The 23,963-nt window shown below is 49.4% G+C and overlaps 1 protein-coding gene across 4 annotated transcripts in view; it reads right to left on the reverse strand.

Moving 5' to 3' along the window:
• Positions 1-5,791: 5,791 nt before the first annotated feature.
• ARHGAP6 (Rho GTPase activating protein 6) overlaps positions 5,792-23,963 on the reverse strand; it is a 484,128-nt gene continuing 465,956 nt past the window's right edge. For all 4 annotated transcript variants that reach the window (XM_025436396.3, XM_025436416.3, XM_025436405.3 and 1 more), the window contains exons 10-13: positions 22,751-22,848; positions 12,306-12,574; positions 8,888-8,968; positions 5,792-7,799 (exon numbers count right to left, since the gene is read on the reverse strand). In XM_025436396.3, coding sequence (XP_025292181.3) covers positions 7,105-7,799; positions 8,888-8,968; positions 12,306-12,574; positions 22,751-22,848 — 1,143 coding nt within the window. In that variant the 3' untranslated portion in view covers positions 5,792-7,104. The remainder of the gene's footprint in view (positions 7,800-8,887; positions 8,969-12,305; positions 12,575-22,750; positions 22,849-23,963) is intronic.

Consider the following 23,963-nt stretch of genomic DNA (forward strand, 5'->3'; position numbering starts at 1 on the left):
CTACACGCGGGGTGCCCTCCACCCACATCTCCCACCAACTGCTTTGGTGACTCAGTAAAGAAATCAGTGCGCCCTGGGGGCACAGCAGGGGCCCTTCCTGTTTGGGGTTCATGGAAGGATTAGCAGGCACTGGTGTGCTTGCTCGCAGCAGGCTCCTATTATTTAAGATCAAGGAACAAGGCACGTAGCAGTCTTTGACCTTTTGAAAACTAGAAACGTGGCAGGGTAGACGTTTGGTTTATTTAAAACGCAAGTCCCACCAGAGAAAAATGAAGGTTATGATTAGGCTCCCGTGCTCCCAAATCTAAGCTGTGGCTCCCTGTGTCCTTGGGTAAGGGACAGGGCTAGGCGGGGAAAGATAAGGGGAAGTCCCCAGAACCTGGCTCCCGGAAATCCCAGGGACACCCAGATGCAACAAAACCAGAGAGAAGGTAGTAGATCGGGCCTCCTGGCCCCAAGTGTTAGGGAGTGTCTTCCTCTGACGTCTACCAAGTAATCAGAGACTCACCAGACCCAAAAAGCCCTATGTCATTCACTCAAGACGGCACAAGAAATCTCAAGGCCATCAACTCCCCAGTCAGGTTCTCTATAAAAGGCCAGCCAAGGGGACACCTGGGGGGCTCAGGGCGGGATCCTGGATTCCCGGGATCAACTCTCGCATGGTGGCCCGCGGGGAGCCTCTTCTCCCTCTCCCTGTGTCTCTGCCTCTGTCTGTGTCTCTCATGAATAAATAAATAAGGGGATCCCTGGGTGGCTCAGGGGTTTAGCGCCGCCTTCAGCCCAGGGTGCGATCCTGGAGACCCGGGATCGAGTCCCACGTCGGGCTCCCAGCATGGAGCCTGCCTCTGTCTCTGCCCTTCTCAATCTCTCTCTATATATATATCATAAATATTTTTTTAAAAAAGAATAAAGAACATCTTTTTAAAAAAAGAAAAAAACAGGAAGGGGACTGGTAGATGGATGAGGTGGGCCTAGGAAGGATGACGTGGCGCCGCTGCCACACGCAGAGAGCGGGCCGTGGATCCATGTTGGGCGAGGACAAACCTGGTGGGAGGGGAGGGGGCAGGGTGGCTCACTGCCCTCGTGTCCCCCTCCAGCCTGGCTCTCCCAAGCAGAGTCACTGGACGTAAGGAGGCTCCGACGCTGCCCCAACCTGTTTGTCTCTTGCGGGAAGGAGCAGGTCTCTAACTCCTTCTCTAACTCCTGCCGTGGAGACCCGCTGGAACCCCACGTTGGCAGAAGGCCTTCGTCCCGAGGATGGCATTTGCCATCCAACCGGTGCCGATGCAAACCTCAGAGGTCCCGCACCTGAGAGCGGCAGCTCCTTGGCAACGAAGCCACCGCGAGTCTCTTCTCCAGAGGAGTTTGATGGTCCTGAGGGAGATGGGAAAATCACTCCTACCTGGACGATCTTCACAAGCCTTCTTTTCTCCCACCCTTTCTCCCCAAAACCCGTTTTTCTCATGGAAGCCGTTTCTCCCAGCTTCTCTCTACGAGGTTAGATATGTAACCCTCTGACTCTAGCCCCTTAGGGAGCCCGCTACTCTCTTGCTGGCTCCCATCATGCACAGGAGATGAAGCCTGTTGTCCTCCTAAGGGGTCTCTTGCTAGTTTAGTTCACAGGCCCCGGTAAGGACACCTAAAAGGGTAGGAGGAAAGGTGTTTCGTCCTCTACAGCCTCTGAGCAAATGTGGGCAACTTACTTGTATGCGAACAAATGACGGCTTCCTCCCAGCACCACCAGCGCGCATCGGAGGGCGTGTCCCCCTTTCCACTCAGCTGTCATCCCAGACGCAGGAGCCCCTCCCCTGCGGAGGGTCCGGCTGAGCCCCTGTCCTTCATGAAAGAGGCCAGGGCTCCGAGGGCCACAGAGCTTTGTTCACGCCACTCTGAATTATCCACATGGCAGGTTGGCACAACTGGATGGCCCCCCACCAAATCCCCCAATCCTGCTCCTGCCACCCTGTAGTTGTGTGACCTGGGTCAACACATCTGACGCCGCTCTGAGCCACCTGCGCCCCCTGGCAAGAGAGGATAGTCATGGTTCCTGCCTGTTGCTGGCGGGGGTTGAATGGGTTGCCGAGGAACACACTTGCCCTCGAGCCGATGGAGTCGCTGACCGTTAGTTAACAGCACGTGCGTTCCGCGGCACAGGGTCCCAGTTTGCGTCTTCCCAGGTGATCTCACGCGGGAGCCAATTCGCTGCGACCCGTGGAGTATGAATTCAGCGCTGCTCTCGGCTGTTTCCCCCTTAGCCCCGGGGACAATCCTGAGGACTGGGCCTTGTTCGGCCCTGAGCAAGCGGAGAGTCAGGGAAGTGATGGGGCTGGCCCGAGGTCCCCCAGCTCATGGGTGACAAAGCCAGGACTCGGCCCCTGGCCTCTCCGACCCCGAAGCCCGCCCTTTGGGAGGTCATCGTTCTTTCCATCATTAAGCAAGCACCCACCACGGAGCATGCAAATGTACATTTACTGGCCACGTTTCCTACTAAATCTTTTTTCTTAAGAATGGAAAGGCAAGGGCCGGCCGTCTGGGGGCTCAGCAGTTGAGCGTCTGCCTTCTGCTCAGGGCGTGACCCTGGGGTCCCAGGATCGAGTCCCACGTTGGGCTCCCCGCAGGGAGCCTGCTTCTCCCTCTGCCTGTGTCTCTGCCTCTCTCTGTGTCTCTCATGAATAAATAAATAAAATCTAAAAAAAAAAAAAAGAATGGAAAGGCAACATATCTGAGCCCTCCCCCCGCCCTCTCCGTCCCAGATTTTACAGAGCTGGGCTCCGCGTCTACGCAGGGCGTGGCTGGTTAGGAGACAGGGTGTCTGTGCTTGCCGCAGCTTCTCCCCAGGCTGCCGCCCCGGTTCTTCCAAAGCCGTTTTGTTTGGAAGACAGGCCTGTATCTCTGCACCTGCAGGGCGGTCGGCGGTCTCGGGCGTTTTCTCCGGGTGAACCGCTCGAGCCTGTGCACACGCGTGCGCTCGGCCAGCGTCTAGCAAAGGCCAGCCGCGCACACAGGCCCTGCGGTGGAGGATGGGGCGGAGGGGGGGGGGCGCCTCCAGATAAGCCACGTGCACAGCGACACCTGCAAAGTGCGCCAAGTGCCCGAAGGCTTCCTGACTTGGCGTCCGTGGGAGGGGAAGCCTCAAGCTGCCGTTAGCCGTTAGCCGGGGAGGCTTCGGGGGAATAGGGAAAGCGGAGGGGAGCACCCGAGCGCCCGGAACAGAGCGGCGAGCGGGTGTCCCCGGGGCGGGCAGGGCCGGTGGGCGCAGGGGAGCTTGGGCTGGGTCGTGTGGCGCTCCGGTGTTCTCGGGAGGAGCGTGGACGTGGGCGGGAGGCCCTCCGTGGTTCTTAAGCAGGGGAGCACCTGAGACAGGTGTGGATCACAGACCACGGGGGGGGGGGGGCGGGGAGGAGGGAGCCGAAGGGAACCCACGGCCCCGTGCGGCCGCAGCCACGGGAGACCCAGGCGAGAGGCAGCCTGCGGGGAGTCGAGGCGCGCAGGTGGCCCCGCGGGGCTGGCGAGCTCCGTGCCATATTCAGGGGCCATGTCACGCCACGGGGGACCGGGTGTGATGTCAAAGCTGCAGATGCGGGTGGTCAGACTTAGCAGATTGTCAGACAATTAATGACTTTTGGGTCCTTCTCACTGTAGGTATGTCCCGGTCGTATCTGGGGCCAGAAGTCTTTTTTTTCTTTAATGCAAGTACATCTCAGATATGGCCCAGGACATACTTCCACTCACACACAAGCACCCATTTATGTGACAGCTGCACTGAGGGTCCTCCAGCTTATCTGGCGGCCCTACCCAAGAGCTGCCAAGGTAGCGCCCCCCCCCCCAGCACCCTCTCCCCGCCGGCTCAGCGCTGGCCTGGGCCCCGGGACGTGGGGCTTTACCGTTGAACCTGGCACGTCCTGGGCAACTGGGGACCGGCTGGTCACTCTGGGCCGAACCCATGTTGCCTGAGGGCAGTTTTGAGGATCTCCTGACCCTTCTGCAACCTCTGGGGCCGGAGCTGCATGTGCCTGGGTGCACGCGGGCCTCACTGGGCAGGGACGTACCCCCTGCCGTCTCCCATCTCCCCCATCACCGTCTGTTGCCTCAACTGGTGGAACATTCTCAAGCGTTACTGGAATTTTCATTTGCTTTGCAGTTTTCTCTTGAACATTTGCTGCTGATTTAGTCCTGTTTTAAAATCCTGTCTGGCCGAGCTGGGGTCCTGCCTTAACCTCCGTGGGCCTCTCTTCCAGCCACTTCCTTTCCTCCCTGTTCCTCAGAGTGTCCCCCCCACCCCCATCTGCTTATCAGCGACTGTGCCACAGGCCTGGACGTTGTTCCGGCGTCTCCTTACCTTTCATTCAACGCTGTCCCTCTGCCAAGCACATGTGTGGCAAAGCGTGTGTGAGAAAAGAAGCAAGCTGGGCTTATTTAGAATTTTCTTCATTTGCCCCAACGCCATGGGGACAAGAGATTTTTTTTTTCCTATACAAAACCACAACAAATGTAGATGTTAATAGCCACTTAGATGGATCAAGACAAATTCACGTTTGGCCGTTTCTGCCACCGTCATTCTGGCCCCGCTGCCAGAGACCCACGGTGAGTGAGTGTTCAGAGATGCGGAGACATCGGGGCACCCAAGCCTCCTCCTGCTCGTAGGCACGCTCTGCTCGGCGGACCAGGGAGCGAGCGGCCTGCTACGTGGCTTTGCCCAACCACGGAGAGTTTGAGTTTTATGTTTTGCTTGTTGGGTACTGTCTCATTTATAAGCATTCTAGATTACTTCAATTTCCACTCAGGTCCTTAGGTCTTACACGTGTGTGTCTTAAAACAGCGTATTTTCAACATAAGGGCATCCAAAAACCTAGCTTTCACTGATGAAGCTAAAGCTACAGCCACTGGGTCAGCCCCACAAAGAGAAAGGGGGAGTGAATGCTGTTCATCACACATGCACACACACACACACACGCGCACACACACACGAGTTTAATTATTTAAAGGACACCCTGAAAAAAAAAAAATAAAGGACACCCTGAGCCCTGTTTTTTTCTAGACCTATCAACAGACAGACCTGTCGTTACCCTTTGTGTCACAGACGCCAACCATCAGGGCCATTTGGTCTGGAGGTTTTAAAAAAAATAGGCCCAGGAGGGCAAGAGCCGGGTGGAGGAGGGTCCCACACGTGGCAGTTGAGTCCTGAGTGGGGGGAAAAAACCGGGCAGATGATGTCAGGCTCCAAGTCTGTGTGTTTACACAGGGAGCAGGACTAGGAGGAGAGGGGCTGGCACCGCAAAGCCACTTGCGATCCACAATCAAGCAGTGTTTGTGTAGAGCCTGTGGCCGCGGGCGGGTGTGGGCAGCCGGGGAGAACTGGGGAGAACCGGGGCGAACCGGGGCCTGGTGGGCAAATCCTTCCTGGGCCCCAGCGGAGGCACAGCCTGAAGGCGGCCCCTTCGTGCGCCCAGAAAGAGACCAGGGAGACCGCGTCTGGACCTCCTTATCTTGGCCCTGAAACAAAGAAGCATCTAGGGTCTTCAGGACCCACGTGCCCTACAGGGCCTGTGTGCGTCCTCCAGGACGCTGAGTTTCAACGGAGGGACAGTCAGCCGTCACTGCACCGAACAATCATCATGAAGTTCCGGGCGCGCCAGTGCATCCCCACACCCCGCGCGCGCGGCCCAGGGCTCTCCGGCTGCTCGTGCTCCGTCCGCCTGCAGCGCACCTGCCCTTGCGGGGAGCGAGGTGCACGTCTGGAACCGAGTGGGGAGCGCCTCAGTCACAAGATTTAATGCCAGGGAACAAAGCCTTTGTTTAACTTTTTATTCATCATGGCACAAGATAGAACTTTAAGAAACACCACTGAAAATGTCACTGTCGACATGAGAATTAAGAGTAGCATGTTTCATTAAAAAAAAAATCTTTTTCTATAATACACATTCCCTTATGAAGTGGAAAAAAAAAAATCTCGAAACACTGAAGCGAATCGCCACCTGCTGGTCAGAATTGGTTTTGCGGTTGAAAAACTTGAAACTGCTGATAGGCTGGTAGGAGCATTGTACGATACACACACAAAATTACGGAAGAAAACAAGTCTTCAGCTTTTGGCACGATGTAAATACAAAGCTGTAGTTTTTTTCCAAACATGACTTACTTCACAAAGCATCGCATAAAATTTGGGTAATACTGACTACGGGGCAAAAGGAAAAACTTGGTTCTGTAATTTGAATTCTGTTTGGATGCTTAAACACTTTATAGTTGGGTTCCAGTTTGTGGTTTTGAAAAATACATAAAAATTATACATTATAAATATATATTATATATGGTCTCTATAAAACTGAATTTGATCTAAGATGGGAACTTCTTAATTATTCTTTCTTTGTTAGGCACGGCCTTTCTCTTGTTTGATTAACTGAATCCTTTCTAAACAGACTCTAAAAATATATTCCATAATGTATCAAATTCAACATTTTCCTTAAAACATATTCAATAAGAAAAAGCGTTCGGTGACTACATGTTTTTCTGTATCTCACTACTATATAAAAATATGGCTTGGCATATTCTGTTTTGTTTGTCTTGTTAGTGTTTTCCCCTAAGCATTGAAGGAAGGGCTGTCTTCACTTAAAAAGCTATGGCAAAAGCACAGAAACCTGCTTGTGCATATTCTAGAACGTTCTATAGAATCTCGTTACTTACTATAAGTGAAGTGATTTAAAAAAAATTGTTCTTTCTGTTTCTGTGAATATAACATATATGATTATCATACATAATCTGTTACAGAATATACAACAGTCAAAACTGAAGTCACATAAATACGACTAAGCTATATAGAAGCGAGAGTTGTATCTTCTACAGAGCCAACGTGAATAGTTAATAGATTGGATATCACCATCCTTTTTTGTTTTTGTTTTGTCCTACGGCTGGCTATGCAATAGAACTGTATTATAAATGGCCAGGGTACGAGTGCTCTATATCTTTAAGTGAACTGGGTTTCTCCTGTGTGATTTTTTTTAAGTGTTAAAGAAGAAAGCTAAGTAAGTGTCCAATTGTCCAACACCAACTTTTTTCCCTACTGAGTGAGAGAAGGCTGTTTGGGATGTGGGGGCGCAAGCTTGGGTGGGCTCATACCAGCGTTTCCGGAAGGGCATCGGGGTTGTCGGTCGATAAGAGCTCCCAGATTTGCCACCGCTCCCTCTGCCAATCGAGCCAGTTGGGTTCACCCAAAGTCTTACTGTTCTGGTCGCTGGCGGAACTGGAGTAGGCACTGCTCAGTTTCTGCTCAGCGGCCTGATGCTCTCGCTCAGCTGTTTGGCTTCCCTCTTCCAAAGCTGTTCTGGAACCTTCTTCGGGCCTCTGAGGCCTCCACAACAGTGGCTCTGCAGGCTGGTGGGAAGAGGCCAAAGCTGGCTTCCCTGGACCAGGATAAGGAGGAGGAGGCCTCTTGTCATGCTTCTCACTCTCGAGAGGTCTCTGGTGCGAAGGCTTGGCTCTGCTCTGCAGCCAGGCCACATCCAGCTCACTCTCGGTGAGGTCTTCGGCGCTGCTCAGAGTCAAGTACTGCTCTGCCTTGGGTGCGGCCTGCTCCGACCTTCTGCCGCCCCGGATGTGGGGCGTGCTGCACACGCGGGACCCTGGAGGGCAGGCCCCGCACCCCCCCACGGTGGCCGTGGTCTGAGTCCTCCGGATGGCCTGCGTGCCACTTTCCAGTTCTGGGGGGCTCCCCTGCCACCGGGGCCAGTTCGGGGACAGGTTCCCTTGAGAGAGGGAGCACGGCCCCGGGCGTAGGGAGCTGCTTTCAAAAATGTCTCCATAGGAACCTGGAAGCCAGAGAGAAGGGCGGGAGATGGAGTTAGTTCGGAGAGTCCCTGTTGGGCCGTGTCCTGTTATTCCCTTCCACCGCCAGCTTCCAGAATGGAAAAGGCACAGGACACTCTTCAAGCCACTGCCCAAGGTAGACTATCCCCTAGTAAAAGAAATGACAACGCTCTGGCTACTGGCACGATTCGTGGAGCAGCTCCGCGTACAGATGTCTAGGCTGACAGGTCGGCTGTCAACCTAGATTTTTTTTTTAAGATTGCATTTATTTACTCATGAGCGACACAGAGAGAGAGGCAGAGACACAGGCAGAGGGAGAGGCAGGCTCCCTGAGGGGGGAGCCCGATGTGGGACTCGATCCCAGGACCCCGGGATCACTGCCTGAGCCAAAGGCAAACACTTCACTGACTGGGTCACCCAGGTGCCCCCCATTTTGTTTTCAAATTAGCAAAAATGCAAACCCAATGATCCGCAATACCGACGGGACCATAGCACCATGCACGGCCCAATGAGACACCCCGGCCGTCTGCAGCGCGCAGAGCACAAGCCAGCCCACCGAGGTGACCTGTACCCCTGGATGCTTGATACGGTGCATAACTTTGGCCCCCTGCCCTATTCTGGATTTGTGACTTGCTTTCCAAAACGTTGTGAATCTATTAATCACTGAAGATACACAACAAAAAACATGTGCAAGAGGTTCCTGACAGTGTAACTTATTATAAAAACAATGACCAAAAACAAAAATGGGTTGTAAACTATGAATCTGCACTCTGGAGTACTACGTGGCCCTTAGCAATAATAATGGCAAGTAACTGAGAAATGCAAGTTACACAGAGAATATAAAGTTGCACGGACAGAATGACGGTAGCTACGTTTAAAAACTCTTGCAAAGGAAGTGAAGTGAAAGATAGCCAAAGGTTGACGTATTTTGGCAGAAGGACTAAGTATAGTTTTATCTGTTTCCCCCCCTAGTTTCAGCATTTTCTAGGTAATATTTGACAAGTACGTAAGATGACAGTAAGGCAAAAATTAAAGAAAATTAATTTAAAAAGCAAATGCAATAAATGGTCTTTAAAAGATAATACATCACCTGTCATTCCTGGGTCTTTGGAACCACTTTTTAATGTTGAATGCCAAGTTCCCCAGATATTGAAAGGCTCCTCCGACATACCTAGGAAAAAGTATACGGAGGGAGGTATGTCACTCACAATGAAAAGTAAAGAGCAAAAATCAGTAAACAAATATTTTTGTAACACAGTACCACATTCAAGATTGTGGTGGATACAAGACAGGATATGATGCATACGTGCCTTCCGGTGGGGGGGAGCTTATTACATTTGGGATTTACAGAAAGGCTCTCTCTATAATGGTGTGGTACCCAGAATAAGGGCCCCCAAAGATGTCTGTGGCAGGATCCTCAGAACCCGTAAAAGATGTTCTATGCCAAACGGACTTTAGAGATGTGGTTAAATTATGGGTTTTAAGGGGCCTCTGGGTGGCTCAGTGGTTGAGCGTCTGCCTTCGGCTCAGGGGATGATCTCGGGGTCCCGGGATCGAGTCCCACATCGGGCTCCCTGTGGGGAGCCTGCTTCTCCCTCTGCCTGTGTCTCTGCCTCTCTCTCTGTCTCTCATGAGAAAATAAATAAAATCTTAAAAAAAATTATGGGTCTCAAGATGAGAAGATGATCCTGGATTATCTGGGTGGGAAGTCACAAGGGTCCTGATAAGGGGGAGGTGGAAGAGAAGATGTTACGCTGCTGGCTTTATAGATGGAGGAAGGGCCATGAGCCAAAGAACACAGGTGGCCTCTAGAAGCTGGAAAAAGCAAGGAAACAGATTGTTCCTTAGAGCCTCCCAAAAGGTCGCAGCCCTGTGGACCTGTTTTGGATTTCTGAAGTCCAGAGCCCTAAGGTAATAAAGGCGTGTGTTTGAAACCACTAAACGTGTCATGTGTCAGAGCAGTGACGGGGGACGAACAGTGGTGACGGGAGACAGCAGCTCCGATCGTGCTAAGAGGCCGAGGGACCTCAAGTAGTTAGAGTCCCTGTGTCTAGCCCACCCCCAGGAACCCCCCACTGCTGGCATCCACACACGCATCCCTGCCTGTCTTCGCCCACATGTTTACGGAGCAAGGGCATCCTCTCTGCCTCCCGGAGGCCTCACGACGAGCCCGTGAGGCGATCGCAATGAGTGTCGCTTGACGCGCCCGTCTACCGGCTGCTTCCCCGGGGCCAGTCTGGAGGGGGCAGGTGAGAACCGCTCTGCAGGTTGTGGTTACTGGCGAGCGCTTACTACCTGCCAAGTTCTGTGTTGAGGACTTTGCCTGGATTAGCTGATTAAGAATTTTTTAAAATATTTCATTTATTCATGAGAGACACACACAGAGAGAGAGGCAGACACAGGCAGAGGGAGAAGCAGGCTCCATGTGGGGAGCCCGAGGTGAGACTCGAACCCAGGACCCCAGGGTCATGTCCTAAGCCGAAGGCAGAGGCTCAACCGCTGAGCCGCCCAGGCACCCCAAACTCTAAGAATTAATACAGCTGTCTCCTTCGTTTTTATCCAAGGAAGAAACAGGACTCCAGAAACCTCAATCTTTCACATTAGGTCCTGCAGATTGAAAGTGGCAGCACGGTTACTGACTCCAAATCTAGTGCTCTGGTCAGGTTATCCTAAAACGGCCTGTCTCTAGTTCCCTCCGAGTGAGGTTATTTCCAGGGAGAAGGCTCTGGTTAGATAGGATTGCTCAGCCCCAGCACCAGTGACATTTAGGGCCGGATCCTTGTCTGTGTGGGGCCGTCCTGTGTTCTGCGGGATGCTGAGCAGCAGGCCTGGGCTTTACCGTCTACATACCAGGAGCACCCCCTCTTGGGTTGTGACAGCCCCACAGGCCTCCAGACATTGTCATATGTCTCCTGGGATACAAAATTGAGGACCACAGTGTTCAATTCAAGTTGGCCAAGATAATCAGACAGAGCGAACATGTGCTTTCGTCTACCTGCTAATAAATTAGAGCTAATGTGTTTCTTAGCCTACCTGCTAAGAAACTGTGAAGCCAACACACTGTCCTGGGGAGAAAGAATCAAGCTTTCTGAGTGGTAGGTGGTCTAATAATCTCTCTTTGAATTTGTATTTAGAAACCCAAACATGCCATGTGACACCAAAATTCTCTTCAGAGTGTCTTTTTGTTGTTGTTGTCATTGCAGAGAATATTAGATACAGGAAATTTGTCACTAATTTGAAAGAGCAAAAATTAGAGGAGATGGGGTGACTGGGTGATGGGCACTGAAGATGAGCACTGGGTGTTATACAATATGTTGGCAAATCGAACTTCAATTTAAAAGATGGAAAAAAATCAGAAAGCATTTATATACATCAGAAAGGGAATAGTTAGAAATCTATGATGCACCGATTTAACGGGAACATGTAGTGGCCATGAAGAATGTCAGCAAAATGGCAAATGCTAATGATACGATTTTACATAAAATAAGCTTAATTCGAAAGTAGCTATGCTTTGAAAACAAATATATAAACTTAGGGATGCATCCGGACGAGGACCAGGAAAAATCAGTTTCACATTTTATTTTATTTTTTTTAAAAGTTTCACATTTTAAAAATAGATTTTATGCTCGAAGGGAACATGGGTTACTATTTTCCTTACAAGTTTTTAGAATTAGTTTTTTGACATGAATCCTTGTAAAATAAAAATAAACATGCTATGATTTTAAAACACCAACAAAACAAAACAAACTCCAGCAAAAAACACAGCCCTTTCGGGGTGTCTCTTTGGATTAAGTTATACATGCAGGATAAAAGAGCAAGACTTTGTGCTGTGTCTTCCACTTATTACTCAGAGCATCCTGCCTGGTCCTGGCACTAAGGAATTGCTCTGTGGAGGGAAAGTGCAGAACCAAACATTCGGTGCTCAAATAAATTTGGGGATAAGTGCAAATCACACTCTCCCTTCCATTTTGCAAATTAATGGTGCCCATTAGCACTTTAAAAAGTTGGAGAAATTGTGCAATCGAGAAACCATTAGCTTGGCTAGCCCAGGGTTCTCCTAATGTATCTGACCACGGAACGCTTATTTTGCTAAAAAATCTTCATGGCCCATGGAGGCCTCTTTGGAACATTGGAACGCAATGTCCCCTTAGACAGTGGGTTCAGCTTGTTCTCTTAATAAAAGTGAAAGCAATAACTGGGTGACATGTTAGTCTAGCAAATGTGCATCCAAACTCGCTGGCCAGGACACAGCAAGTTGCTCAGACGCTTGGGGAAGGAGGCTCTCGGGGCGTGAGACTGCTTCCCAGATGCCGGGGACGGCGGGGACCCTCCAAGACCATGACTGAGCTCACCCCACACCTTCCTCTTCCTGGGACAGGACTCAGGAGGTGTCACAGAGTTACAGAAATGTGACACGAGGAAGAGATGATGAGAGGGTCCCCGGGCCCGCACCATGCCACCTGCAATGGGAGTTAGTGATCGGGCCAGCGCCTGCGGGCGCCACTCACCTTTGCCAAGCCTTGGTCCAGGAGAACTCTCCCTTGATTTCGACGATGGCAAGTGGCTCACCAGTACATACTGCTCCGGCCCTTTGTAAAGCTTCTCTGAGCCCCCCGGGGCCACATCCTCTTGCATAGCCAGCAAGGAGCGCTCAGACAGCACTGGGGAGTTGTTGTCATAGGGGGAGAGGTCTCCGCTGGAGGCCTTGTTGGAGTCGGTGGATGAGTGCCTTCCTCCCACAGAAAAGGAAACTTCCGATCGCAACATGTCAGGGCTTCTAATGCAAGGAGACAATTGCAAGGGCGTGAGTATGTTCACACTTGGTGACCAGATGCAAACCACACGACCGCCACACAAATGACAGGAGGAGAATGCATGGGCACGGGGGCTGCAACGGAAAGACCCTCGGGGTTGCTGTTCGCAGGCTGGTACAGCCAAGCGTGGAAGCGCTTCCACGGCAAGGCCAGCAGAGGGCAGTGAAAGGCAACAGTTGTGACAGGAACCTTCCAGGCGGAGGGCGGGGGAGGATGGGCCAGACCCGGATCCCTGCGATCCCCACGGGGCAGCCCTGAAATGCCTGCTGCGCCAATCCCGCTGCATCGGAAAACTAAAGCCTGACGCCCACTACGTGTTAAGCGAGGCACAACTCGTGGGTCATTCGCTTGCGTCCCTCCGTGTCCTGAATTTAAAGTCATTCACCTGAAACTCTGATCGCGACTTTATACTAGGTTGGTGATGGCTTTGTGAGAGTTTCCTCCCCCACCCACATCCTTAGTATGAAAAAATCAAATACTTCATGAGAGTAAATCCATCTTTCCCGTGATGATGACGACGGCGATGAGGATGAGGATGAGGACGATGATGCTTCTGGTGGGAATAACAGTTTGGCGTGCAGAGGCCCACAAGAAAAATCTATGACCATCACTAGAGTCCACTGTACTCTAATATTCCGGAAATGACTCTACAAGGCACTAGAGCTTTCACAAATTGATCCAGAACAGGCTAATTAGCATATCCACTACGTTTTACATGTGCACGAGTTGTCACAGCAACAGAACAGTGAAAATGTGAGAGGGACAGGAACATGAGGACGTCAGGAACATGAAAAGACTGTTGGAAGTCTTACCTGGGAACATCTGTATTTTCTACCTTCCTCAAAACAGTGGCCCTGACATCTTAAAGGGAAATGATCACAGATTAAAAGTTCCAGAACCCATTTTTGTCTCCCCCCCCCCGCCCCCCGCAACGCAGCTTCACTTCTCTTTCCTAGTCTCTGCTTTCTTCTGGTCTAATTCTATGACACAAGTCCTTGGGGATCCTAAAGCAGGGAAGCACGTGCCGGAACCATCTGTTCCTGACTAGGTGGCTGTGTGCATGCGGCACCGGGGGTGGGCACTCATGGGGACCCAGCCTAGGCCCGGGTCTCCGGGGGGTCTCCTGGGGCTGAGTGTCCCCGAGGAAAGCATTCCAACCTCTGCCATACGGCTCGCTTGTCCCTGACGCAGTCAGGGGCTCCAGCACTTCTTGCTGAGGAAATTTCTAAGCCACATGGAGTAAATAAGTCCTTTCCTTGTCTCCTCTTTAACCCGATGGCAATCTTATGGGAAAGAGGCAGACAACAGCCATGAGGGTGACTTTCCAGAAACATTAGGCTTCCAGTGAAGGAAGGAAAAATAAAAGGACTTTTCTGCTGGAAAGTTTGCTTTGGGTAGGAGGGGGGGATGCTATTTGACCTCCATATGTAATTAAAGGGGGAGGTAAATTCTCCCCAATTCTAGTGGGGGGAAACAGAAAGCAGAACACATGGACACTTGTCTGTCATTGTGAATTTGACTCTGGTTGAGGAAACTTTGCTATGAAAACAAGAAACACCGAGGCACCCGGCGGCGGCGGCAGGGGCGGGGGTGACTCAGCCGTGGAGCATCTGCCTTGGGCTCAGGCCGTGACCCTGGGGTCCTGGTATCGAATCCTGCCTCGGGCTCCCTGCATGGAGCCTGCTTCTCCCTCTGCCTGGGTCTCTCTCTCTCTGGGTCTCCCATGAATAAATAAATAACATTTTCTTTTATAAAAAAAAAAAGAAAGACAATAAGAACTGAATGTGTCAAACAGGGAGCTCGGCTTGGACTCAGGGTTCCGACCAGGCCTAGGAGTTACACGCCTGGGCCAGCGCCCATTGTTCCGTTTAGTTGACCGGTTTCCCGGGTCATTAAAGCAAATGTGCGGTGTCCCCGGGACAGGCACCTGGGCCAACAAGAAGAGCTCCCGGGTGACTGCTTTGTTGCCCCCCCCCTCCCGGGAACTGTTGCACAGCTGGTGGCATTCCCACTCCCGAGACCCCAATTACTCCGCCCGCGTCTCGGTCCCGTGTCCTAAAGAACACGCACGGGGGGGGGGCGCGGGGGCGCGGGCTCGGCCAACATGCGGTGCACGGACAGGAGCGGCGGGCGCCCGGCTCGGCGTGGGAGGTCCCCGCGCCCTGAGCCGCGGCCGCGTCGGTGACCCGCCTCTGGCCTGGGGCCCGCGGGGCTGCAAGGGCTTCGGGCGACGCCTCGCTGGCTTAGCCCCCAGGCGCGGGGACTGGGCGCCGAGGCCGCCCGCCGTCCCTGGGCCGGGGCTGGGGGCAAGAGGACGAGGTGGGGGACTCGGCCCCGGGGTGCTTGCTGGAAATGCAAATTGTCCAGCTCCATCGGGACGCTGACCGCCCTGGCTGGCCCCGCGGGGCCCGGGGGAAACGTACTGAGAACTTCCAGGTGCTGACCGCAGACCAAGAAGCGGAGCGCGGGCCGCCTGCGGGCGGAGGTCCCGGGCGGCTGCTCAGGTCACCGACTGCGCAGCTGGCTGTGCTGTCCCAAGGGCCTCTGGGACGGGACCCGGTGAAGGGTGCTCCAGGGAACCGTGAGTCTGAGAACCCCCACGCCCGACCTAGACCTAGCGGAGAGGCTGAGGGCAGTGGTCCTGACCTTGAGGCGCCTGGGGCCCCAGCTGCATGGAGGCCGGCAGGCCCCGCCAGCTGCAGCCGGTCGGATCCGGGCAACTGAACGCGCTTTGCCTGGGGCTGCAAAGCTGTCAAGGGGACAGGGAGCAGGCATGGAGCTGAGCCACTGCCAACACCTCCTCCGGTGCCTGATCACGGTCTAGAGGTGAGTGGAAGATACGAGGACCTAAGGTGTCTTTCTAGCAGCTGGGGCAGTAGGGCTGGAGACCCTTCTCGAATTGATTTGATAAACAGTATTCAGTATTATTTAAATGAATTAATAGTAAAATGCTACGTGTTAGAGGGGGACCCCGTGCCCTCTCCAGTGCCCAAGCTATTTCCTATCTACCACCTCACTTGCTCGGCTGAGGTCAGCGGGGTGGTGGCCGTGCTCACCTAAGAACCCACGGCGGAGAACTGCCTTTCCACGAGAGAGCCCACCAGGCAGCAGATGAAACCAAACTATTTTATTCACTTCTTGGGACTCTCACTGACAACATAGGCAGTTGAGAGATTTTTTTTTTTAAAGAGTGCTGTTCCATTGATTGCTTTATCATTAAAATCTACTGAAAGCCAAACCAGAACCCTCCTCTGGGTATCTCTGACAGACAAGCGGCCACCACTGCCCTCACTAACATTCGCCCCAAAGATGGTTCAACTGTCTGAAGGTAATTTTTAGTTCAGCGCTGCAAGTCCAGATGACAAAACATTTCTATTTATTTACATAAAAGATTTAACCAGTGATCCACTAGATGAGAAATAGTTTGAAAGCATGTAGCGGGCTCTCTATGTCTTGGAATTTGGTGGATTGAGGGTGGGAACGTTGAATGCATAGGTTGCGAGTTGACATGGGTTTGCCTCCACAGACGGATGGTTTTCTCCACGAGACCTGAAAACCCCAGGACCATCCACGGCATGCGTGGCCACTCTCAGCTAACCAAAGAAGCATGAGATGGACATGGAGAGCGAATCACTTTCTCACCCTTGGCTGGTCCCTCCAGGTCAGGGTGTAAACACGCCGCTGGCAGGGTACCGTGGGCAGGCCTGCACTGCAGCTGGAAGAACAGAACTTGTTCTGTGGATAAATGGAAAACTCGGGTTCAATCACCGGATGTGGCAGCCCAGCCCCTTGCTGAGCTACCACAGTGAGAAACCCCCTTGGAGACTTCAAGCTTGTGTTGGCTTCATCCTTGGCTTAATCGTTCAACTGATAAACCTCAGTCTGCTGGAACTCAAAGCACATAACCATCTCAGACACTATTAATTGGACAGGGAAAGGAATCCACTCTGGATTTATGGAGGATTTTCCATTAATCACGCTCAGTTCTGCAAAGCATCCCTTATGCAGACTCCTAAGGACAAAGGCACCCTGCTCCAAAGAGAAGCTGACACGGAGCCAAACTCCCCACCAGGAGAGGAGGCCAGCACGCTGGACATTAGCACTTACCCGGAACTTACCCAGAACTCCCCTCATTTTTAGCTCTTAGTCATTTCCTCCCAATAGTCGTGGCCCATGAGGGCATTTATGACAGCGGGAGAGAAAACAATGCCACTTTACTCTCTTTCTCTCTCTCTTTTTTTAAACAGTATGCCTGATAAAACATCTTCAAGGTAATATTTTCCAAGTTCAAAAGAAGCTGTGAATCATAGTAAAGGCGTTGGAAGAAAGAGGTGATGTGATCAATTCTCCCTCCAGTTTAAATTGGCTTTTCGTAGAAGGCACATTCAGACTTTTTAGAATTTCTCATTATGGAATTCTCTCTTCCGCATACATTTTTCCTGAAATTGTCTGGCTGAAAAGGCTTTCTTGAACAGAGTGGGTGGGGAAGGGTGGGGGTTAATGTTTCATTAATTTCCTAGTCGCTGGAACAGAATGGCAATTGAGGCCACAGCTACTGCCAATCAATAGGATTCATTGCTATTATACTATACTGACAAAGTCTCATTTCTTATTCTCTGAAAATTTCCTGAGAACTTTTTGACTTTACAAATCTTAGTGAAAGGAAAACCTAAATTACAGTCCATTTTGTAAGGTTTTGTGAAAGAAGACATTTTCAACGACAGTCTTTGAAAGATTAAAGTAGCTCCATGATACTTGATCATTTGAATGTGATGCCTTGGAATTATGAGAAAGCCTAATATTCCTCCATTATGAAAAAGGTGGATTTTTTTTCCACTGGGAGGTGAATCTAGTTCAATAAAACAATTACTTTTCAGTTTTACAATGTTATCCTTTGAGATGACTATGAGTCTTCTTTCATGGTTTTGATTGGCTGGCCACCAGTTTTGCTATTGTGGTGGCCAATTTCAGTAAAATTTTTGTGAAGGCCACTAACAGAATTAAATACAATGAAATTTTAAAATGTACACTCATAGGTTTGGTTCATTCATATTGGCTTTCTCCCCAAGTGCAGTTAAATTTATTTTGATCTTATTTCCAGAATATAGTAAGGAAAATGATCTAATTAACTTTGTATACCATCTAGGTAGACCATGGAGGTATGTTTGGCTCTATGTAATTTTTAATGGTTAGGTTTTTTTGCAGAACACTAAAGCAGTTGAAAAATACCGAAAAATGGAAAAGTTGGCACATTCGCACTCACAACATTATATTAGATTTAAATGCTTTATTTATGCCCAGAGAGAATTATATTATTTCCTTCAGGTCAACTTAATTAAAAACTTATTTAGGACTGTTGCTTGGTTAGGAGAAATTGTCAAACATAGTTGTTCTCTCGGTTGAAAAATAATATGAGCAAAGAGGTATATTTTCAAAGCATTACTGATGGGTTTGCTTCCATCTGGGGCCAGTGTACACATTTTGCCTTTGGCTTCGGGCTCCGGGATGGCACTTTGTGCCTCCCTCTTCTCACCCAAACCCCGGCCCTGCTATGGTGCCTTGGTTCTGTTGCGAGTGCCTGGGTTCAACATGCCTTGTCCAATTTCATTTGCCTTTCAGTCTCATCCCCTATCTCCTTACATCCCTAAATCAAAGGAGGGGGATCTATCTTGAGTGTTTTTGAAGAAAAGAGCATGTAACTCTACTAAATATTCCAGACAAGCAATGAAAAAACTGGAAGTCTTACATTGTTAGTAATATAAATCTCTTCTAATCTCCCTCTGGTATTCTGTTTTGGTTGAAGCCAAAAATGTCAGTAGACAAGCACTAGAAAAAATAACGAATCCTCCTTTCACCGCCCCCAATTCAGTTATCGCACAAGAAGAGAAAAACCCGAATGAAACCAAAACATTAAATTCCCAAATATCACTAAATGTTTGCTCTTTCAAAACAGAAATTATCATAAATATGTTCTTGTTTTTGGTTCTCCACTCTTTTGAAAACTCACTTTCCACTCCCAATATGATCTTGTGCAGTTTCCACGTGGGGTACAGGAATCGAAAGCTTTATCTAGGTATGCAAACTGATGGCACAGAAGTTTCAGAGGAAACCCAAAGGGTCGGAGGAGAATCGCAAGGGCAACCATGCATCGCTGCACTCAAGTATGCATTTTAGAAGCTCCTACCGCTTCCCGCTCTGTGGTTCTCCTGCCAATCCCCTTAGTCTTCACTCCCCAATAGCTCCACGCTCAACCTTGCAGCGGAGTCTTCACTGGATCAAGACTTTAAGACAAGAATTCAGTCCATCCCCGCTGCCACGGCTCATCCAGGCCTCCCCCTCACTACCTGAAAACACACGATCACCTCCCATCCTCCCCAGTTCTCCCCGGCCTCGTGGGAGCGGGTCACCTTCCCACGTCTGTGTCTTTTTTGCCCTCAGCCTCTCTCTGTTCCAGAACCAATGTCACCTTCCTGCTGCCAGTCGGATCAGGCCTGTACGGGTGGGCTTTGCCTTTCGACACTGCTACGGTTAAGGTAGGAGGGTTCTCTCTTGTGTCACATTGCCTTCATAGGTTGCTCTCTCATGGACAGAAAGGCAGAAAGTAGTGACGCCCAAGCCTTAAGTGTTTGTAAATGCACAAAATAGTGAGGTTCCAAATCACATGATAGTTAGCGTTACCGTTCATTAAGCATTTATTAAAAACCAGGAGCTATTCTAATAGCACAAGAACTCTGTGAAGCTGGTGCTGCCTTTTAGCTCTCTGGTTTACAGGTGAGGCAACTGAGACAGAGAGAGAGAAATCTCTTTACCCAAGACCACAGCTCTAAGAGCAGTGGAAAAGGAATTCGAACTCAGGCGATCTGGCTCTGGATCCGAACCTCATAGCCAGTGCGTTACACTATATGGGAGCGTGCTACTGATGTTCAACGGACACGCCGATGTAGTCGGCGCCATCGGGCAGGTGGGGTACCGTAATTTGTCATCATGTAATCTGTCATGACCATAATTTCTCATCACTGTAACGCATTGCCACTGCTTCTTAAGTGCCATCCCTCAGCCTGCCATTTAAGGGCATCTGCCCTCTCTGCTGGCCAACCTTCTAATCATGCCCACAGCCAGCTGACATGTTCATTATGATGTCCAGGCCCTGGTTCAAGCTTCCCAAATGTTCAGGCCTATTGACACTTGTTCAGTCTTCCAAGTTCACTGCAAATCCTTGCTCTTCTCAGAAGCCATCCCTGAGACTACAGGTCACCCCTTTTTTCTCTTCTCCAAACTCCAAGTGGTTTTATGGTCTGGAGTGTTGGTTTCCTTCCTCTGTCAATACAAAGACCCCCTTTTAATGTCAAGAATCACGCACCTCAAAGAAAGTAATACACGATGGCAAATATGTAATATCTAATGTGGCAGATCTAAGCCAGAGGTTCTTACCTGTGGCTGCTTAGTACAAACACAGGGGGAGATTTTTAAAAATCCTAATGTCCAGACTGTGCCCTAAAACAAATGAATCAGGATCTCTAGGGGTGGCACTCAGGCATAGTATTTCTCCAAGCTCCCCAGAAGATTCGAGTCTGAGAACCAATGGCCCGGCACATACCATTCTGCACTCTGTGACTCACTTAATAGCCTGCTTCCTATTATTTTTATCCTTGAAGCCTCGTTCAACCAGTCTGCAAGCTCTGAAAGTCAAGAACATGCCTTGATATTTTAAACTTTCGCGGCTCAAAGTGTGGATCACAGACCAGCAGCAGCACAGCCTCATCTGGGAGCTTGCTAGAAATGCAGATTTTTCAGACTCTCTCCCTCAGGTCTACTGATTCAGAGAGGGCTTTTCAACAAGATCTCCTGATGATCTGTGTATACAGTAAGCTTTGAGAAGCATGCATGTAAGGTATGAAGATACTACCTATAGCTCCAGGGGTAGGACTCTCAAGCCTCAAAAGACAACTACAATTAAATAAGTATTTATTTGTTTATGTATTTTCACCTCATGACATCATGATCAACCCTTCTGGGCTGCTCCTTGGCCTGTACCTAGAGGAAAACAATTACTCCCTTCTCCTCCTTACTAAGAAAGCCTTCTCCACATGTTTTCTGTTCAATAATGCTAGTCTCTGACGTCCACAGAACACCTGTGAGATCATCTCCCTTCCCTTGAAACCCACCCTGACACTCACCTAAGATCTTGGTCTAGTGTCAGCTCGCCTTGGCCTTACAATTCTTATTCTTATAGGGATAGGGAACAGGAGAGGCTAGACAATTGTACAGCTTGTGATAAGCTTAATATGGAAGCTTCTTCCTTTTCCTAAGAGTAGTGAAAGGAAGGTTCACTTCTTGGCATTTACATGCAAAAAGCATACCTGAAAACCATATAAAAATAACTTCTATCAACCATTCTTCAAAGCACAACGTTTATATATTTAAACGTGCCATATAAAAGCTGAAACTTGGCAAGTCAACATCCGTGGTTTTTTTAGGGGTGTGTTTTCCAGCTTTCCCACAGAGTACCCAGGAAATGTTATAAATGCAGCTTAATGAGGGATTCACAAACAGAAATGCCACTGTGTCTGTTTTCTTGCACGGGGAGGGAAAGAAGCGAGTTCATTAAAATTCTGGTGATACAAGATCTGCTGTGAAGAAAAGCCACTTGAATTAGTTTAAATTAGAACTTATACCTTGATGACAGAAATCTAGGGAAAATTTAAGGGAGCCCAATTATCTGACATGCAAATCAAGACCATGAAATGCCAGCCCACTTAGACAATTTGAATGTATTTTTATTCACTTGTGGCTCTTGGGGCTCAAATTCAGGCAAAATGCCTTACTTGAACCAGAATCTGGCCTGATAATAATTGGCACAAAGACGAATTTTAAAAAGTGCATTTGAAAAGATGAGCCACTTAAAAATTCTTCTCTGCTCTGCAGGAAATGGAGTGAAGTCTGGATCTTGCAGTGCTACTCATACAATGACGCAGGAAAGGAGGTCTGAGCAGCGTGGGATTCCTTTCACTACATTTTTCTAAAGAGTATAAGTTTTTATATCTGAAATAGTTTCAAATGATAAATTAACCTATCAACTTCAATATCAATATAAAGGAACGATTTAACACGCGTCAGTATTTCTAAGGCACCAAGGAATAGGACATACTGTTATTTTACATACAGCTAAGAAAGAAAGAAATGCCGTGAATTACTTAGGATATGCCACTGATGATAAGGTGACCCTCAATTTCAGGGATGATAAAACATGGGGCAAAATGTGTCTTAGAGTTGTTGACATTCAGGAAATTAAAAGCACAACCTAAACGATGCTCTCATGAGAGGACGACAACTCTTCCTGCTACAAATTTAAGGTTTGGCATCATGGTGACAGCAGCGCTCCTGGTTAAGGACGCAATAATACCTTCTTACCTGGCTTTGCCAAAAGCTCAGCACCCCCACTCTGCCTCTGTACCAAATATTTGAGATTGATCCTCAAATCGGACTAAAGCAAAATCCAGTGGTCTTCCTTTGGGGGCAAAATTGGTGGCAAAGCACAGCCTACATGTAGCATGGCTTGTGTTTTACTTGTTGCAAACATGTCTGCATGTGGAGACCAGCGTGCATTTTTATCAAAAGGATGCTAACCATAAAGAGCGTCAGGAAGGTGCACACTTCCAATTTTAAAGGAGCAACTAGGCCTTGGTAGAGGCTTGTCTTGTGGTTTGGTATCATGTCACTGGTGCTGGTCAGTGACACAAGCAGGGTGCATCCAGGTGCCACCTAAGGGACCCGTAAGTACAGCTATCAGGATTCTAGAAGTAGAATCACTGATGCACTTCAGAGTCCTTTGAGCTTCTTGTCAGTGATTTAGTTCTTTTTCTTTCCCCAGTAAACACAGTCAAAACAACCTCAAGGGGCTCAAAAAGAAACCAAAACTGAAACAGAAAAATCCCATAAAGTGCTTTCTGATGTAATAAGTGGGCTAGGAAAATTGAAGCCTTTTCTGGGTAGGCGGGCTGACAAGAGGTGCCAGAAAGTTGCCAGATCTCCACTTCAAGTCACTCTGTGTGGAATTAGGTAAGCTTCTCTAATTCTTTAGAAATGAAAAGAGAGATCCCCATGGCGGCTTTAGAAGATGGGGCAGCTGGCATACTCACGATGATTGGGAGGCCTTTCTCCTGAGTAAGTAGTCCACCACGTCGGGGTCAGTCTCCAGCAGGCTGATCAGCACTTCATTCTGGAGATCCGGTGGAACCTGGAGGGGCCAGATGTGGGGGCAAGGTCAGACGGTTCCAGAAAGAGGAGAACCATGGTCACTGGCAACTTCACAATAACATAAACGAGAGCCTCACAAGTCGTAACAGGACAGAGTGATCCGCCACCTATTTGCCAGTCAAAACCCAACCTACACCAACCCCTATGGCCATTTAATTCTTAGGACAAAGTGGACGATTACCAAAAAAGTCATATTCGATCCAAGTTGTCACCCCTGTTATGACTGGCGATATAGCTTAGTCACTTTTTACCTCTATCACCCAGACTAGATTTTCCCAGCTTTGAATAAGCAAAATATCATGGTTAAGAGGGATGGTGTTCATGATTTATTGTCCAAATGGAGACACTTTCTAAAGTTCCTACTTATAATTATGCCAAGATGACGGGTATGAATTATAACTGCCTTGGGCAGTTCTGGAACATATATGATCAGTTCATTAAGAGGACAGGCCCTTGGAGTGCCTGGGTGGCTTAGTCAGTTAAGCTTCAACTCTTGATTTTGGCTCAGGTCCTGAGATGGGTCGTGACATTGAGCCCCACGTCAGGCTCCGTGCTGGGTATGGAGCCTGCTTAAGATTCTCTCTCTCTCTCTCCTCTTCTGCACCCTCCTCTCTCTGTGTCTAAAAAAAAAAAAAAAAAAAAAGGACAGGCCCTTGAGCCAGACTGTGTTTGAGTCTTAGTTCCATTTATTAGCTATGGGACTTCGGCAAAGCACGTGACCTTTCAGTTTCCTCATCTGTAAAGTGGAGAGAATGACAGCCCTCATGACAAAGCTGTGGTGAGTAAATGATTATTACATGTTGCGAACTGAGAACAGTAGCTGGAAGACAGTAAACACTCAAAAAACCTGCTGACTGCTGTATATGCCCATGCCATTTTATCCTTGGGTGCTTGCACTCACCCCTTTCTTGCATCAACAAAAAAGTTTCTCACCTCACAATTTTTTTAAAGATTTTATTTATTTATTCATGAGAGACACACAGAGAGGCAGAGACACAGGCAGAGGGAGAAGCAGGCTCCACACAGGGAGCCTGATGGGGGACTCGATCCCTGGACCCCAGGATCACGCTCTGAGCCGAAGGCAGATGTTCAGCC

Source organism: Canis lupus, chromosome X (genome assembly GCF_003254725.2).
Source record: "Canis lupus dingo isolate Sandy chromosome X, ASM325472v2, whole genome shotgun sequence".
Lineage (NCBI taxonomy): Eukaryota > Metazoa > Chordata > Mammalia > Carnivora > Canidae > Canis > Canis lupus.